The sequence below is a fragment of the Leptodactylus fuscus genome, chromosome 5 (assembly GCF_031893055.1).
Source record: "Leptodactylus fuscus isolate aLepFus1 chromosome 5, aLepFus1.hap2, whole genome shotgun sequence".
NCBI classification, from domain to species: Eukaryota; Metazoa; Chordata; class Amphibia; order Anura; family Leptodactylidae; genus Leptodactylus; species Leptodactylus fuscus.
The window spans coordinates 145,044,611-145,061,315 of NC_134269.1; the positions used below are offsets into that span (position 1 = coordinate 145,044,611).

At 40.0% G+C, this 16,705-nt stretch overlaps 1 protein-coding gene across 1 annotated transcript in view; it reads right to left on the reverse strand.

Moving 5' to 3' along the window:
* Window positions 1-16,705, reverse strand: part of KCNMB4 (potassium calcium-activated channel subfamily M regulatory beta subunit 4) — a 65,865-nt gene that overhangs the window by 8,652 nt on the left and 40,508 nt on the right. Inside the window, exon 2 of the mRNA XM_075276313.1 lies at window positions 13,920-14,047. Within this exon, the coding sequence (XP_075132414.1) occupies window positions 13,920-14,047 (128 nt within the window). The remainder of the gene's footprint in view (window positions 1-13,919; window positions 14,048-16,705) is intronic.

The window sequence follows — 16,705 nt, forward strand, 5'->3', positions numbered from 1 at the left end:
TGCACACACAGTGTTAACCCCAATAGTGTCCCCTGCACACAGTGTTAACCCCTATAGTGTCCCCTGCACACACAGTGTTAACCCCTATAGTGTCCCCTGCACACACAGTATTAACCCCAATAGTGTCCCCTGCACACACAGTATTAACCCCAATAGTGTCCCCTGCACACACAGTGTTAACCCCAATAGTGTCCCCTGCACACACAGTGTTAACCCCAATAGTGTCCCCTGCACACACAGTGTTAACCCCAATAGTGTCCCCTGCACACACAGTGTTAACCCCAATAGTGTCCCCTGCACACACAGTGTTAACCCCCTATAGTGTCCCCTGCACACACAGTGTTAACCCCTATAGTGTCCCCTGCACACACAGTGTTAACCCCTATAGTGTCCCCTGCACACACAGTGTTAACCCCTATAGTGTCCCCTGCACACACAGTGTTAACCCCAATAGTGTCCCCTGCACACACAGTGTTAACCCCAATAGTGTCCCCTGCACACACAGTGTTAACCCCAATAGTGTCCCCTGCACACACAGTGTTAACCCCAATAGTGTCCCCTGCACACACAGTATTAACCCCTATAGTGTCCCCTGCACACAGTGTTAACCCCTATAGTGTCCCCTGCACACACAGTGTTAACCCCTATAGTGTCCCCTGCACACACAGGGTTAACCCCTATAGTGTCCCCTGCACACACAGTGTTAACCCCTATAGTGTCCCCTGCACACACAGTGTTAACCCCTATAGTGTCCCCTGCACACAGTGTTAACCCCAATAGTGTCCCTCTGTGGACACCCATAAACAATTATTATACTCTGGGGTCTTTTCAGACCCCAGAGTATAATAATCGGAGACTAAATCGGGAATAAAAACATTAAAAAAAAAACCCACTGTTGCTTCTTACCTGTTCCCCGGCTCCTGTGCTGTACTGTCCTCCTCTCGTGTCCTTCGTTAATGACGTCGGACGTCACATGACCCGGGAAGCATGCCGGGTTCATGTGACGTCAGAGACGTCAGACAGCAGTAGGACGGAGGCCTGGCAGGATCGCGGAGAGGTAAGTAACAGTTTTTTATGTTTATTACCTCTCCCGATCCGCCGGTCATTATACTCGGGGGTCTGCAAAGACCCCCGAGTATAATGATAGCCTCTGTGGGGCCCGCGGTGTCACTTGCCGATCCCGGCTCAGCCAGGATCGGCAAGTGAATAGGGCCCGTAACTGCCTATTGAAAAAAACCGCAGCGGTAGCGGCTGTCACCGGGCCCCCTAATGACCCGGGCCCTGTGGCAGCTGCTACTGCTGCTACCACGGTAGTTACGCCCCTGCATGTAAGAGAAAAGAAGCCACAAAACACAAACTACCCCTATCACTACCCCTCTATTTAGAGTTGACTTTCTGTGTATTTCCTTGTAATAGTATTCAATGCAGATGGGACAAAATATACGAATATCAATTAATTCAGGAAAGCACAAAATCTGTCCCAGCTTTCTTCTATACAGAAAGGAGTCAGTAGTGCCATGTACAGTATCTTTGTCTTATTCCGAAAGCCAATGTTATAAAAGGTGAGAAGTCGCTGTCTTTCTTAGATGTCTGCTGTCACGGACAGGTCCATGCATTTTTAAAATGATATCAGCAGCTTTCTAAGACTGTCTGGTGACCTGAGCACTCAACTTCCTATACTGGGGAAACAGCATTGAGCTGGTGCTTTTCACACAACAATCTTCGGCAAGCAAAGAAATCAGATACTGTGCATGTCAGTGAGACCTGTGTATCATCCTTATCATATACTCTTACTCTTCATTGAAGTCCAGTAAATTGGGCGACCATTTTCATATAAAACATTACAATTTCACAGGAGTGTGCCACCAACAAAACTGCTTCTAAACCACTTATAGGCTCTTGCAGTTATGGTTGGCAGCATAGAGAACATAACTTTCTTGTGTCAAAGTGGAATGCTGATGCCGAAAAGCTACCATACTGTGTAAACTACTTGACTGTGTAGTGTAATGTAAGTGCCCAAAAGGCACCCCTTTGTCCTGCTTGCCACTTTTAAGGAAAACAGATGAGAACTACAGGAATCAAGGCATGGTATGGCAGGACACTTCAACCCAACAAATTTATGATACCTCACACCAGAAAACTGGCCTGAGTTATGAAGTGACCTGAAGTGTACGCCAGTCCTTGCCTGAGGCTCGATCTGACATATACTTATTGCGTCAATGAAGCCAAGGACAATATACCTTGTTTCACTGCACATGAAGCTAGCTAAGGGATACCTAAATATTATTTAAATGGATATACTCCATCTTACTATTGGTAACATGCTACATTTCAGAAAAAGATACTCCTCCCTCATTTTATGTCAATGTTGACAACACAATGATGAATTATCAACACAATATACCGAAAATATTTTGATGCTAGAAGTAAAATTTTTAGGAAATGACAACTACAGAAATATATGCTCAAACTTTTCCTCGGGTTGATCATCAATATTTTTAGCCCAGAAAACCACTTTAAGCCAAATGAATAGCATCTAAGGGTGCATTCACACTGAGTAAACGCTAGCTTATTCTGAACGTAAAACACGTTCAGAATAAGCGGCGTCTAAAGCAGCTCCATTCATTTCTATGGGAGCGGGGATACGAGCGCTCCCCATAGAAATTAATGGGCTGCTTCTTTCACTCCGTGCAGTCCCACTGAAGTGAATGGGGAGTGCCGGCGTGTACGCTCCGGCATGAGCAGAGCTTGCCGTATACGCCAGCACTTCCCATTCACTTCAATGGGACTGCACGGAGTGAAAGAAGCAGCCCATTCATTTCTATGGGGAGCGCTCGTATCCCCGCTCCCATAGAAATGAATGGAGCTGCTTTAGACGCCGCTTATTCTGAACGTGTTTTACGTTCAGAATAAGCTAGCGTTTACTCAGTGTGAATTCACCCTAAGTCTAAAATTAATAAGGAAGTAAATGAACACTCTGGGCAAAACAGAAACACTGTGCTATGCCTGGTGCAAAGTCTGAGGGGGCCTGGCACTGGGATTTATTTGCTTTGGTGTTCCTTGAATCTGTGTCATGCAGCACACACATATCCTTCATCCCCACGGCCCTGCACTAGGAATAACACAGTATAAGATTTGCCTGGAGTGTTTCATCACAGTAAGATGAATGATATTTACGTAAATGGAATGAACATATATTTTCCCTACATAAAAGACTGTATTAGCGATCACACTTTAATGCATTACAAATGACAATAGAATAAGGTGAAACACGATCACGAACATCTTCAAATTTCATTTGTGTAATGGGTATATAATTACAATTGATTTACCGTGCTTGTGATGTGTGAATGAATTGCCATTTGGTAAAGTGTAGCTCGGAGCACTCAGCCACGTTGTGGAAATGCAGTGGGGAAAAAACACTGTATTTTACATTACCAACAAAGTGAATGAGATTTCATTTCATCTCATCAACATATCGGGGAGCTGGGAAGCATGCGTTTTTGGAAACGGCAGCATATTACTTCTAGCTGCAGAATCCCAAGTGTTCTCTATAGAGCAGGGTAGGCAACCTTCAACACTCCTGTTATAAAACTACAACTCCCAGCATACATACTTGCTTTGTTGTTCTTAGAACTCCTATGAAAGTGAATGGAGCATGCTGGGAGTTGTAGTTTCGCAGCAGCTGGAGTGCCGAAGGTTGCTGATCCCTGCTATAGAGAAATGCATCTTTCTCTACATTGGGCCTAAGTCTGAATCAATCATGGATACAAGAATATCTTTCCAAGAAGAGAACTGGATGATAAACATCTGATGATATAATAAAAAGTTTCCATTTAAAGTCATCAATTATAACAGCTTTTTGTCTTAAATGGTACAGTTGAATTATAGTATCATTGAAAGTAAATTATGACATGCATCGTGTATAGACATTATCTTTATCATTATTATTGTTTATTTATATAGCACCATTTATTCCATGGTGCTGTACATTTGAGGGTTTACAATACACACAATGAACAAACACATAATAGTAACAGTGACCGACTGGCACAGTGGGATAGAGGGCCCTGCCCGCGAGGGCTTACAGTCTATGAAGGAAGGGGGATAGAGACAGAATCCATACACAGCTATAAACTCATTGAACTAATATCTACAACTAGGATATAGTGATGAAAGAAAACTGTTTCTATGGTCTGTATAGAGTGTCAAATGAAGCATTTATTAAAACAAAGGAAATATTCTTATTATAACATACCATACTAGTCCCACCAAGGATAGTTCATGCCACTATTATTTAATGTCCATTGCTCTCATCTATCACAGGATGAAAGCAACAGACATTAAGTGACAGATGTAGACAGAGCCCCATCCATCTGTATTCACTTTTAAAAAGTGTAGGAAGTTTTCTTCCATGATGTTTTTTACTTTTCTGATAGAAGAAAAAGTTGTGCTTGCAGGACTTTTTCTTCGGTTACAAAAGTAGAAGACGAAAGAAAATCATGCGCCCATCAAGTTGTTTATTTTAGAGTCAATGGGAATGGAGCTCCCCACCCCCGTCTGTGTCCATTACTCCGCTATAGTTCATGTCCATTGCTGTCATCCTATGACAGATGGCAGCAACAGACATTAATAACAGTACTGTGGACGTTGCCTAACATCGAAGCTACACTGAAGGATGTCTATGCACCCCTCTTTACAGGAAATCTGCCATCATGAAAACATAGCATAATCTAAAAATGTATAATTGTGAGTAGTATTAATCTGAATAAATCATGTCCTATCAGTGATTGACAGCCTTCCACCTATACAGCCCTCCAGCTGTTATTCAATGATAGTACTACCCCTGACTCGATTACCTTTTCTAAGTACAGAAAAGCAGAACTATAAATGGACACAAAGATAAGTTATACTGAATCTTTTCCCACAATACTATATGCTCAGCTCCTCCTGCTCTATAACATGCTGCTTGCAACCTATACTGCATTTTCTTGGTGAGCAGTTTCCCTTTAAGAGCTGACCTGTGTCTACACCAGTGTGCAGGATTTGAGTGTTCCTAGCTATAAAACTCAACAAAAATGATTTAAGATTTACATTTAGAAATCTATAAATAAAACAAGAGTTTCCCTTATATTTATCACTGAAGACATGGACAACATTCTGGCCATCACAATACATAATTTCACGTAAAGGAAACATAACAAAGAGCTGGCTCCTTGTGAGGACTATGTCTGACAGACAGCAGATGCAGGAAGCTGTTTTGTCTGTTGTTTTCACTTTGTGCTAATTAGATATAGAGGATATTACATTGTCCACAGAAGTGGAATTGTGTAACTGTAGCAACAGAACATTTACCGGTTCTGCAAGGTGAACAAATGATGCTAAGCTGCTTCACAATACTGTAATATACTATATATTAAAAACAAACTGCACAGATATCTATGAACTATATAAAACATGAAATGTAAGAACATGTAGTTACATACAGCCCAAAGGTTAAAAAAACAATAACATAAGACTCCAACGTAGAACGTCAAGCTTTAGACAATGATGATGATTTAGCAGCCTAGTAATAATTTAAGCACATATGTGTATTTATGCCCCACAGTGTTATGACTCTTATATGTGCCCAGCTAATGACAGATATATTATTTATCGTCATGACTTATTGATGTGGGGTAATGTAGCTGTGCATACAAGAAGGTCACTGCAGAGGGACAGACCGCTAATTATTAATCTATGGAATGATGACAGTATGTGAAAGTGACATTAATCACTCACTCTACATGGGCTCTTGTAATTAAAAGTTGACTTCGATTAGCTCTGGACCCCAGGAACACCTTCTTTGCCCTTACAGAATCCCACAAATGTTCATCATAAAGTAAGCTGAAATGAAAACATATACACTTACACAGTGTCAGAAGGCCAGGGCTTACAGCTCAGCATCATCACTGGGATATGAGACAATATAAAGCTATGGGGGAGTACAGTTGGGGGGTGTAAGGCCCGCCTTTCTGACAGTAGAGGTATATCAGTACCAAAACTAATGGCACCAATATCTTTGGCCCTGGTTTGCATAGAAGCAAAGCTCACTGAGCACTGAATTTGAAGCACTGCCAGCTTTATAGTGGTATATAATACTGCTGATCTGAAATGGAAGGCCCTTCAAATATGGCATTCACTGTATTGTGTAGTTTGTTATGGTTATTTCGATACCAAAGGTAATAATGTGTGTGGTAGAGTCATCCTGCATCCTATCTAATGAAAAAATAAATAAAATAAAACCTTAAATAGATCGGGAAATAGCCCAACAACCCCCTCAATAATATTTACTGCACTGAGGTGACATCCCAGTGAATAGCAGCTGGGTGAAAGTGAGTGTTTAATGGGCATGTGGGTGCGGAGACCTGTCTACATTATGGAAATGCAGCATAGTCCCAGACCACACAGCTGGGTAGCAAAGAACTCTAAGCTCAGTGCTATGGCCACTTTTTTCACATTAGATCCCTAAAAATAGTAGTGAAAGCATATCTTTAGATTATATCATCGTTTTATAAGAAGCGAATAACCCTATAAGGCAAAGAATTTTGGTTATGAAATTAGGTAAAAGGGGGTACCTTTCTTTAATAACTTTACTACGGTCAAATCACAACCGAAAACAGAAAATTAAAGGGACCTGTTGGTTGGTTCTCCCACCCTAGACCAGTCTTAGCATGTGCAGCATCAGTAATAAACTTGTCTATGGTGCCCCTCACAAAGTTTTCTGTTGCTGAAAATTTCTAAGCTTTTAGAACTTTAGGCTGGCATATATAAATTTATATTAACTAGTCATGGGGGGCAGGGAGCAGCTTCACCTAGTCATGCAGTCACTGTCAGATGTCACTGTCACTGTCAGATCTTAGCCTGATACCCCACCTAACTGCTGGTCCTATAGGGTTTGATTTAGTGTGAAGACTATGACTAGATGAAGCTGTTCCCCTCCCCTGTGACTTGTTAAAGTAAATTTATTTAAGGTTTAAAAGCTTATCTGCAACAGAAAGCTTAGTGAGGGGCACCACTGGAAAGGTCATTACTTGATGATGCACACTTGGTGTGGAAAAACCATCTGATGGGTTCCCTTTACACTGAATTCACCTTCAAATCTCTGGTATTTGGATTGTACACAGTTTTTACTGGTCATTCCACTGGTGCTGCTATAAGTGAACAGTGGGTAATTTTCTGGATTTCTATAGTTAAAAAATAAGACCAATTATAAGCACGGGTCAGTGCTGGTGAGAGATGATTTAGTTTAAGATCATAGGTTGCGAGCTATATTTGACTCTATACAGATTGTTCTTGATGAAGGTCTCAAAACTGTTGATCTATCATTATCTCTATAGCTGCCATGGATGGATTAATTCTTGGTCTTTGCTCATTTTGTTTTGTTTGGATATACATCCTTAGTTCAGGTCCTACAAGACAAGCTGTTAGTTTTATTCACATCAGATTACTGTAAAGCAATGTAAAGAGGTCAACACTCAAAATGTAATTCTCTACTGGAATTGCACTGCAGCCAACTGCACTGCAGCCTATAAGGAATCCCAAAATATCTCGACTTTGGAACCAAAATAAGTAGCTAAGTAGAGCTTACAGAATGTGAATTGCAGGACTACTGTATAATGATATTTTTCCGTACTTATATCATTGAACAAGTATTCTAGTTTTGGTAGGAAAACTTCAATAAAAACAAGAGTTACATAATGGGTAGAAACCAATGCATCTGCATAATAAGGGGTATGGCTTTCTAGTTTTCATAAAAGCATTGTTTGGAGGCATTCACATGGAGTAATGCGGCACTGAATCTGGCACGATAACTCGCATAAGAATCAGCGCTGCAAAACAGAATCTCATTGACTTCAATGGGGTCCGTTTAACACGCATAACACATTGAAATCAATGGGAGGCTTTTTTACCCATTGATTTCAATGTGTTACGCGCATTAAACGGAACCCATTGAAGTCAATGGGATTCTGTTTTGCAGCGCTGATTCTTACACGAGTTATTGTGCCAGAATCAGCGCCGCTTTATTCCATGTGAATGCCACCTTTATTAGTTGCAGAGCGCTATATGAGCCTGAGGTACCCATATTCATGAGTTGTCGGCTCACCCAACCACTGCTGATTGATAGCTTTCTCCCCAGTACTATGCATAGCAAGAAAGCTATCAGCACATAGTAGTAGAGGAGGGTGGCACTGCCTCCACACATCCTTAAGAGGTCTGCCCTCAGATAGGGCAACATAAACCTGGCGACAGATTCCTTTCTTTACCATCATAAACAAGTTTTATCTACCGTTATATACTGTTTGATAATCCTAAATATCTAAATACAGGAATCTACATTATATTAAAACAAATATAGCAAAAGAATATAATACACTCACTTTTATAGTGGCTAAAATTAATATATAAAAAGGCATATAAATTCACATTTCATTAAATAAACATGAAAAATGAGACTACATCACAACAATTGTCACTCTTTGGAGTGAGGGACGCTTGTTTCTTAAAATCAATACTTGGAAATGTCATAGAACTGAAAGATAACTCAATAAAAGGTTGTAATTCTGTGCTGGCAGAGAGAAGGGTCCACAGTGTAACCTTCCTGCATATTTATTTGGCAGGCATTTCTTGGCAATCTGCATTTTTAAAGCAATGTACTAGGTGGAACCATGTCAGGTTCAAAGGATTTCTATTGGCTGACCTATTTAGATTAATAGCAAAATACCTTCAAGAGGATTAAAATATTCCAAGCAGATTGGATCATAAAATCACATCGCTCAATGTATAAAGATAAAACATCACAAACATAACAAGGGCATAAAAATAACAGACGTAAAAATAATAATAGACAATTATGTGTTTTACTAGATGTTACCTCAGCTCACTCGGAGTTACTGAAAATTTGCCAAAAGGGATTATGGGCTTCATGCTCCAGTTCATACCTAAGTATTCTGAAACTAGGTCCCATAAAATGACAGAATGGCTTATACCCATGGCTGCCTTCTTTATGCACAGTGTTGGAAAGGTTTCTCAGGTGGACAGCAAGCTGGTAGCATTGTGAGAGGATAATATTGTTTTCTGTGGATGGGTTATATGGATGATAGGGTTAAAACCACCCCAACCAAATGAAGGCTTTGTCTTAGATCTGAGAAAAGGGTCTAGTTTTTCATAAATAGCATCACTTTTGTGCATAGAGGATGTAAGGGTTTGCAGGTTAGCCCCCTCACAGATAAGTTTCGTTACCAGACACATCCCATGGACAGTGGCACAGATCCTGAAGATAGAGCACAGTCTCTTTCTAATCATGGACAATACCTTTAATATATTAGTATCTAATATAAGTACTACTAGGTTCAACTGTTAATCAGACTATTTGGAAGAAGACATGCTAGTCAATATGTGCAATGTCCCAACTATAAGGTGTGTAAACCTTTCAATATTTACTCATACAATAGGTCATTCAGAAATGCCAGAAAGTATTCACTCAACGGGCCTTCTTTGCTCATAAGCTTCACTTTTATTAATACACAGTCTAGTCATATTAATGTGACCGCCACCTACTTTTGACGTCAACGTTAAATAACCAATCACAGAAGGCATGTGTCATCAGCCATCTGGGTGCACTTCTCATTGTGGAAGGCATGATGGATCAACACAAGTATGCATCTATCCTTGCGGACCATGTTCACCCCTATATGCGAAATGTTTTTCCTCAGAATGATGGCATCTACCAGCAGGACAATGTGATGTGTCATAAAGCTCGCAGAGTACATGCATGGTTCGAGGAGCACCAGGATGAGTTTACCACACTCCCTTGGCCAGCAAATTCTGCAGACTTGAACCCAATTGAGAATCTGTGGGACCATCTTGATTGGGTTGTTCATGCCATGGATGCACAACCACGTAATCTAGCGCAGCTGGACATGGCACTGGAGTCGGCATGGCTCAACATAGTTACATAGTTGATGAGGTTGGATAAAGACATTAGTCCATCAAGCAAAATAAGGGAAATGGGAAGGGGGAAACACAGCCCACTTACTTGACCTTTAATTGCTTGGAAGATCTTTCCACGGTGATGTAGTTTCAACATTAAAGATCGGAGGAAGCTCGGATACGACCCATCGGCTTGGGAAACAAATACAGGAAATCCGTGAAGAAAATCCAGATCCACTCCAAAGTCTTTTAAATAAAACTTAACATTTATTGTACACTGTGTAAAATCCAATCAAGTTGATGAAACATGAACACCATTACGGTGTTTCCATATCCATTGTTTCAAAAGACGCAACTGACGCGTTTCGAGGATTGTTCCTCTTAGTCGTAGCCACGACTTAGGCTACGACTAAGAGGAACAATCCTCGAAACGCGTCAGTTGCGTCTTTTGAAACAATGGATATGGAAACACCGTAATGGTGTTCATGTTTCATCAACTTGATTGGATTTTACACAGTGTACAATAAATGTTAAGTTTTATTTAAAAGACTTTGGAGTGGAGCTGGATTTTCTTCACGGATTTCCTGTATTAGTCCATCAAGTCCAACCTGTGAAACATTTTCCTTTTTCTCTGGACCATTATTTTGTGGCCATTTTTGTGTGTGGAGCACATGAGACTAGAACCTATTATTAATAGCTATTACTTATTTATGCCACCAGCACTGTTGTGATTGAGGCCAATCACAGATGTATTTATCAGCACTACATGATTTTACACTGGCCTTATAGCCGCAGTCTATGTTGTTTGCCACCTCATACCCCCTCCCCCATTTAGGTATTGCTTATCACCTAGTGTGATTTGTGTGAGATACATTTTATATGCTACATTTTAGATGAATATACACAGTCCAGTCACATTAATGTAACCACCTGTCAAAATCCAGAATAACCACCTTTCGCAGAGCGGACCGATGCGAGACGTGCAGGAAGAGAGGGGATGTGGTGATGATGTTCACTGGGATGTTGAGGCATAATAATAATTTTTAAAAAAATTATCCCATAGCACTTTGCAAATTAGTAGCATTTAAAACTACTTTTATAGCATGTCCTTGCAACTAGTCATGTGGAAACCTAACAGATGGAAACTAAAAGCTGAGCCCATGTATAGATGAAAAACCTGGAACTTGACACATCTGCCAGACCTGCAACTTTAAGCATTAATGGAATCAGTTAGCTTTAGCTCTCTTCGTTCTGTTCTTTAGGAAAACCATCAGCAGAGTAATTTCTGGCTCTGCAGTAAAGACAGAACAGTGAGTTGGTCGTTGCAGCTTAACCCTACATCAATCACTACAGACTGCATGGGAATGCAGTCAATGCAGTTTGTCTATTGTCCTTCATTAAATTACCCCTAGGCAGCCAAAATAGAACAGCAACTAAATCACATTGCCTGCAGATCTTTAATATACTTTGTGCAGGACACATGTTTAGACTGAACTTAAAAGAAAAAAAAAACGTTACACACTAAATTTACAACCTCATCCCTTAAGTGAGACTTACGGTAAGCAGGTTCCGCATAGACTGCTTTCCTACTCTAACACTGACATGTTTGTAAAATACATAGCAAGGTGTTATTCACATGATCATCAAAAATGGCCGCGTGACAGTCATTCTTGTAACAGATGTCACATGACCCTTGTTAGAGCACATTGTTTAAAATGACGCTATTCACATAACCGTTTTTTATTATTATTATTATTATTATTATTATTATTATTATTATTATTTAGATTGTGAGCCCCACATAGGGAAAAATGTACATTGTGAGCCCTATCAGTATGTCTTTGGAGTATGGGATGAATATTCACACAAACACAGGGAGAATATACAAATTCCTTGCAGATGGTTTTTTGCCCTTGGCAGGATTCGAACCCAGGACTCCAGCGCTGCAATGCCAACCACTGAGCCACCGTGTGGCCCCCCAAATACCCGTTTTTTGTGACAGTCCATCAAAAATAGAACATGTTCTATTCCTGTCCATTTTTACAGATCCATCAGTAGAGTGAAGTTTATGAGGGATCTGTGAAAATGGCTGCCCTACAGATGCAAAATGGGTGGTGAAAAGTAGGCCATTTCATCCGATTTTCACAGTTGTTTTTATCCAGTCGTGTGAATAAAACCTAAACAATATATAGTGTATGAAACTGAAAAGCATGTGATAGGGTTTACAGAGTCACTGCAACTTTGCCACTGCCGAATATTACTGAATCACAGCATTCCATACATAGTGTTTTACCTGACATATCAAAAGGTGAGCAAAATGAGAGATCCATTAAAGTGACCCTATTATATGAATATTATGCAAATGACCATGTGCATGGTCAGTACACTAGCCTTGCTTTTCACATGGCCCCATATACACAGCTGTGTATTTTAGGGTCCCATGCATGGAGCCGTGAACAAAACTCAGGACAGGTCTTATACCTGTCCATTTGCAGCATATCACAATAGGCTTTAACATGCCAATTTTTATGCATACAGAGAGAGGTACAAGTTAACCCTTTCTCATTCATCGTCGTACTATCACTTACAGGAGTTGTACCCATGGCATTATCTTCTATACCACAGCTGAGTGACAGATTAACCTCCTGGATGCCGTGGTCATTAACGATCATGGCATCGAAGGGGTACGGGGAAAGATTGCCTCTTCCCCCTACACCACCCCTCAGACCCTACAATCTTACCATGGAGGATCTTAGAGGTTGCCATAGAAGCCAGTAGGCTGAACAATGGCCTCTCTAAATGCCTATACACATGACACATAGGGAGCCTATGTGCAATGTACTGCAATACTATATATTGCATTACACTGCCCTTAGGATCACAGGGAAAAACTAAATAAAAAAAGAGAGAGTTAAAAATAAATAAAAAAGATACACCTATACATTTAAAAAGGTATAAAACATAAAAAGAAAAAACAAGTAACGTAAAAAAAAAAAAAAGTAAATAAAACATGTTGGGTATCCCCATGTGCGCATAAGCCCCCACTATCTAAAAATAGCGTTATTCATCCTGTACAGTGAACGCGGTAAAAAAAATATATACCACAAATATATATATATATATATATATATATATATATATATATATATATATATATATACCTGGAGAGCATAGCCTACCCTGGTTGCCGCATTTACTCTGTGACTCCAAGTGGGGTTAGTCTTTCGGTGTACATATGTAGGCGGTTATATCCCAATACCCCCCTCTTCTTTTATTTGTTTGTGCATCTTTATATATTATTCAAGATGACTTACATGTATGTATTTGCCGTGTGTTGTTTTCTACATGGTCTAATATAAATATGTTATTGTTATCGTAATGATGCATCAAACAAAGTTGCCATATCATTTGTAATACAGAGTAAAAGCTATAAAAACAAAATGCTTAAAATTATGATAGAATTGTGGGGGTTTTCACACAGACTGACAGAAAGTGTTAATAAAAGGTAATCAAAACAGCATATGTATCCCAAATTGGTGCCAGATGAAAGTACAAGAATATGAAAGTTTGAATTTTGGAAGACATGGGAGAAAAATATGAAAAAAGTTGCCAAGCGTTAATGTACAAACTACCCTTCGTCTTTAAAGGGTTAAAAGGATTCTCCAGGATTAAAAAATATATCTGATTTTTTTTTTTCTTTCCAAAAGCCATCTTGTAGATTGTGGATCAATGTCAAGACCTGCTGTTCAGAATAAAGAAATGAGACAGAATGGAAGAGCCTTTTGATAGAAGAATGACGTTCCTGCTAGCTCAAGTATCAATGTAGACTTCAGATGAATGATACAGTATATACCAAAGTGTGTGAGAAGCTGAACTAAATTGAGAAAACGGTAAAAGATTCTAATGAGCAATAAGGAGAACAGTTCACTCCAGATATATGGGCATACCTTCTGTGCTGGTTAAAATAGCAGGTAAAGGGCTGGACTCCAATTTCCTTATTCCAATACTTCTCCCATTGTAGAACATTGTCTGAATTTTTCTGATTTTCTCGCTCACATGGAGGAATATAGGAACACTGTTGGGATAAATGTAAGATACAAATAAATACCTCACTGCAGCAGAAGTGACACTTTTATACATGATTTTAAAGAGGACCTCACAGTTCTTCTTGCAAGTCTGTTAAATCTTTGTACTTTCTATAAAATGACAATTCTTAAAGGGGTTATCCAGGGTTTTGTTTATTTATGGTCTTTGCTTAGGATAGGCCACATATATCTAATGAATGGGGGACAGACAAGTGGTCCCCACACAAATCAGCTGGTCAGAGGTGCCCCCAGTCTGTGCACTATACAGTGCATAGAGCAGGGAGCCGTCGCTTCAGTGTCCTGGTGGAAGGGATGTTACTGCATCTCAGCTCCATTGACTGAAATGTGAACACAGCTATACAGATGAGATGCACCTCTAAACAGCTTATTCATGCTGGAATTGGTTATTGGCTTACCTATCCTTAGGATAAGCCATAAATAAACAAAAATGATGGCCAACCCCTTCAAGGATCTTTTCTTATAAATCTGTGCTCCTCTTCATTTCTTAATAGAAAAACATGAATGAATTCCTCTTGTCAAAAAGCGGTGTCTCTATACACTCTGATACAGTCAGTAATTGGATAACATCACATTGTATTGGAACATACCATCCAGCGGTCAATTTATTCATATATTTCTAGGAAGAATAACAGAGGGATTATCGCACAATCTAGGGAAGATGCAGAAAAATTATTATACTATGGGGAATGCAATTATTTACTAAAGCAGAAATGTCCGGATTGCTGAAGGATCCTCCTTTAATCTGAAACTATAATTATATGGATCTAGAATGTGCCGGTATGAGAAAATCACAATATACTGTATATATATTTAAAAAAAACAACTTACAAACACCAAGGGATGTTTATTATACAGTGAAGTAACATCTGCAACAAAAAATCATAAATATCTCAACAGTATCCCCCATTATTATTAGATTTCTGACAAACACTCAGATATCTGCTCCTAAATGATCACTAACTTCCCAGACAACTTAGTCTCATTTTATAGAGCATGTGATTCTGGATCAAAATGTAATGCACTTCAATTAAAAATGTGGCTGCTTTCTCCCTGAAAACCTCTCTTACATTCCTGCCACTAGATGTTTCCCTTTTAGCTAATTTACAGTTCACTCCCTGTTAGGCAAGGCTTGTCTATAGATACTTCAGATAAGCAAGATGGAATCACAGTGTGTAGAAGAGGGAGGTTCTGCTTTGTCTTTACACAGTGAATGCAGATGCGAGGGGCTAATTCTCCTCACAGCCTGTACACATGTCTACAAACCGTTGCTCTGTGCAAAGGACTGAATATTCTGCACATCTCACAACATACAATGTAAGAAAAGTCTAATTATGCACTTGAACCTACTTCTGACTGCTTGTGGAATATTATTCCCATACAGCAAGCGTGTTTTGTGACTGTGCACATAGATGATTTTTTTTTCCTGTGTTTTACATTCTTGCCTGCATGTAACTGCAATCCAGATCTCCTATATCTGTGGTGGCAAACCTTTGGCACACGAGGGGGCAGTTAGAGCCCTTGCTGTGTGCATGTGCTGTCGCCCCAGCCAGGCTCCTCGATCACTCGCTAACATGACATCTGGCACAGCAAATGCACATACACCTGAAAACTGTCAGTGTAGGTCTGAATGGAACCTCTTCCCTGACGCAAGCGCAATAATATCATTCATTAGCACCTGCTTTTCAGTGGAAGGATGCCACCCAGCTGCTCTTCATTGGAGTGCAGGAGCATGTTATACTGTGTGGGGGCCATTGTGGAGTATATTATGTTCCACATTGGCCCCAACAAGGTATATTATACTGTATAGGGGCTACTGTGGCGTATATTACACTGTGTGGGGTGCCACTTTGGATCAAATTATATTATGTTGGCCAACGTGGAGCAGACTGTACTGTGTGCGGGCCATTGTAGAGCAGATTGTACTGTCTGGCGGCCCTTCACTATTTGTATCACACAGTATCTGTTTTATAGCAGACATATGAAATTATTACAGGCTTTAATAACTTTGGATGGTCACTATAAAACAGATCCTGTGCATTGTAAATAGTGAACATTAATTGTTCAAAAGTACCAAATGCAAACTTTCACCTTTCAGTACAAAGTTGTTTGTATCATGGAAAGCTCTGTAAATCCCCATTCACACAATCGTATTTTGCGGGTTCGTAACTGTCCGCAGGATTAATGTTAATGTTGCTGTGTTGGCACTTTGCGATAAATGAGTGGATTTTGGGTTGCAGTTTGGACACACAGGCTCTAACAGGTTCACCATCACTGTCCTACATCATAGTCACTTGGACTTTTCTCAGCTATTTGTTTGCTATTGTACAGTTACAGTAGTAATGGTTAGGGGAGGAGCAGACATCTCCTTATTGTACACACCCTGCCTGAGAAAGAAACATAAACTGTGCTGCAGTCATAATGTGATTGTCAGCAGAAGAAAAATTGAGAGGAGATCATGTATGAGGGCTTATAGAGCCATAGAATAGACTGCCCAGCAAGACCCTGCATGTATTTCAACTCTCCATGAAAACTCAGGTACCATTTAAGCCCAAAAATAAATGGACAGGATGGATATGACCTGTCCAGATCTAATGACCCTCCCTGGTAAGTGGTGGTAGGTATGTCTA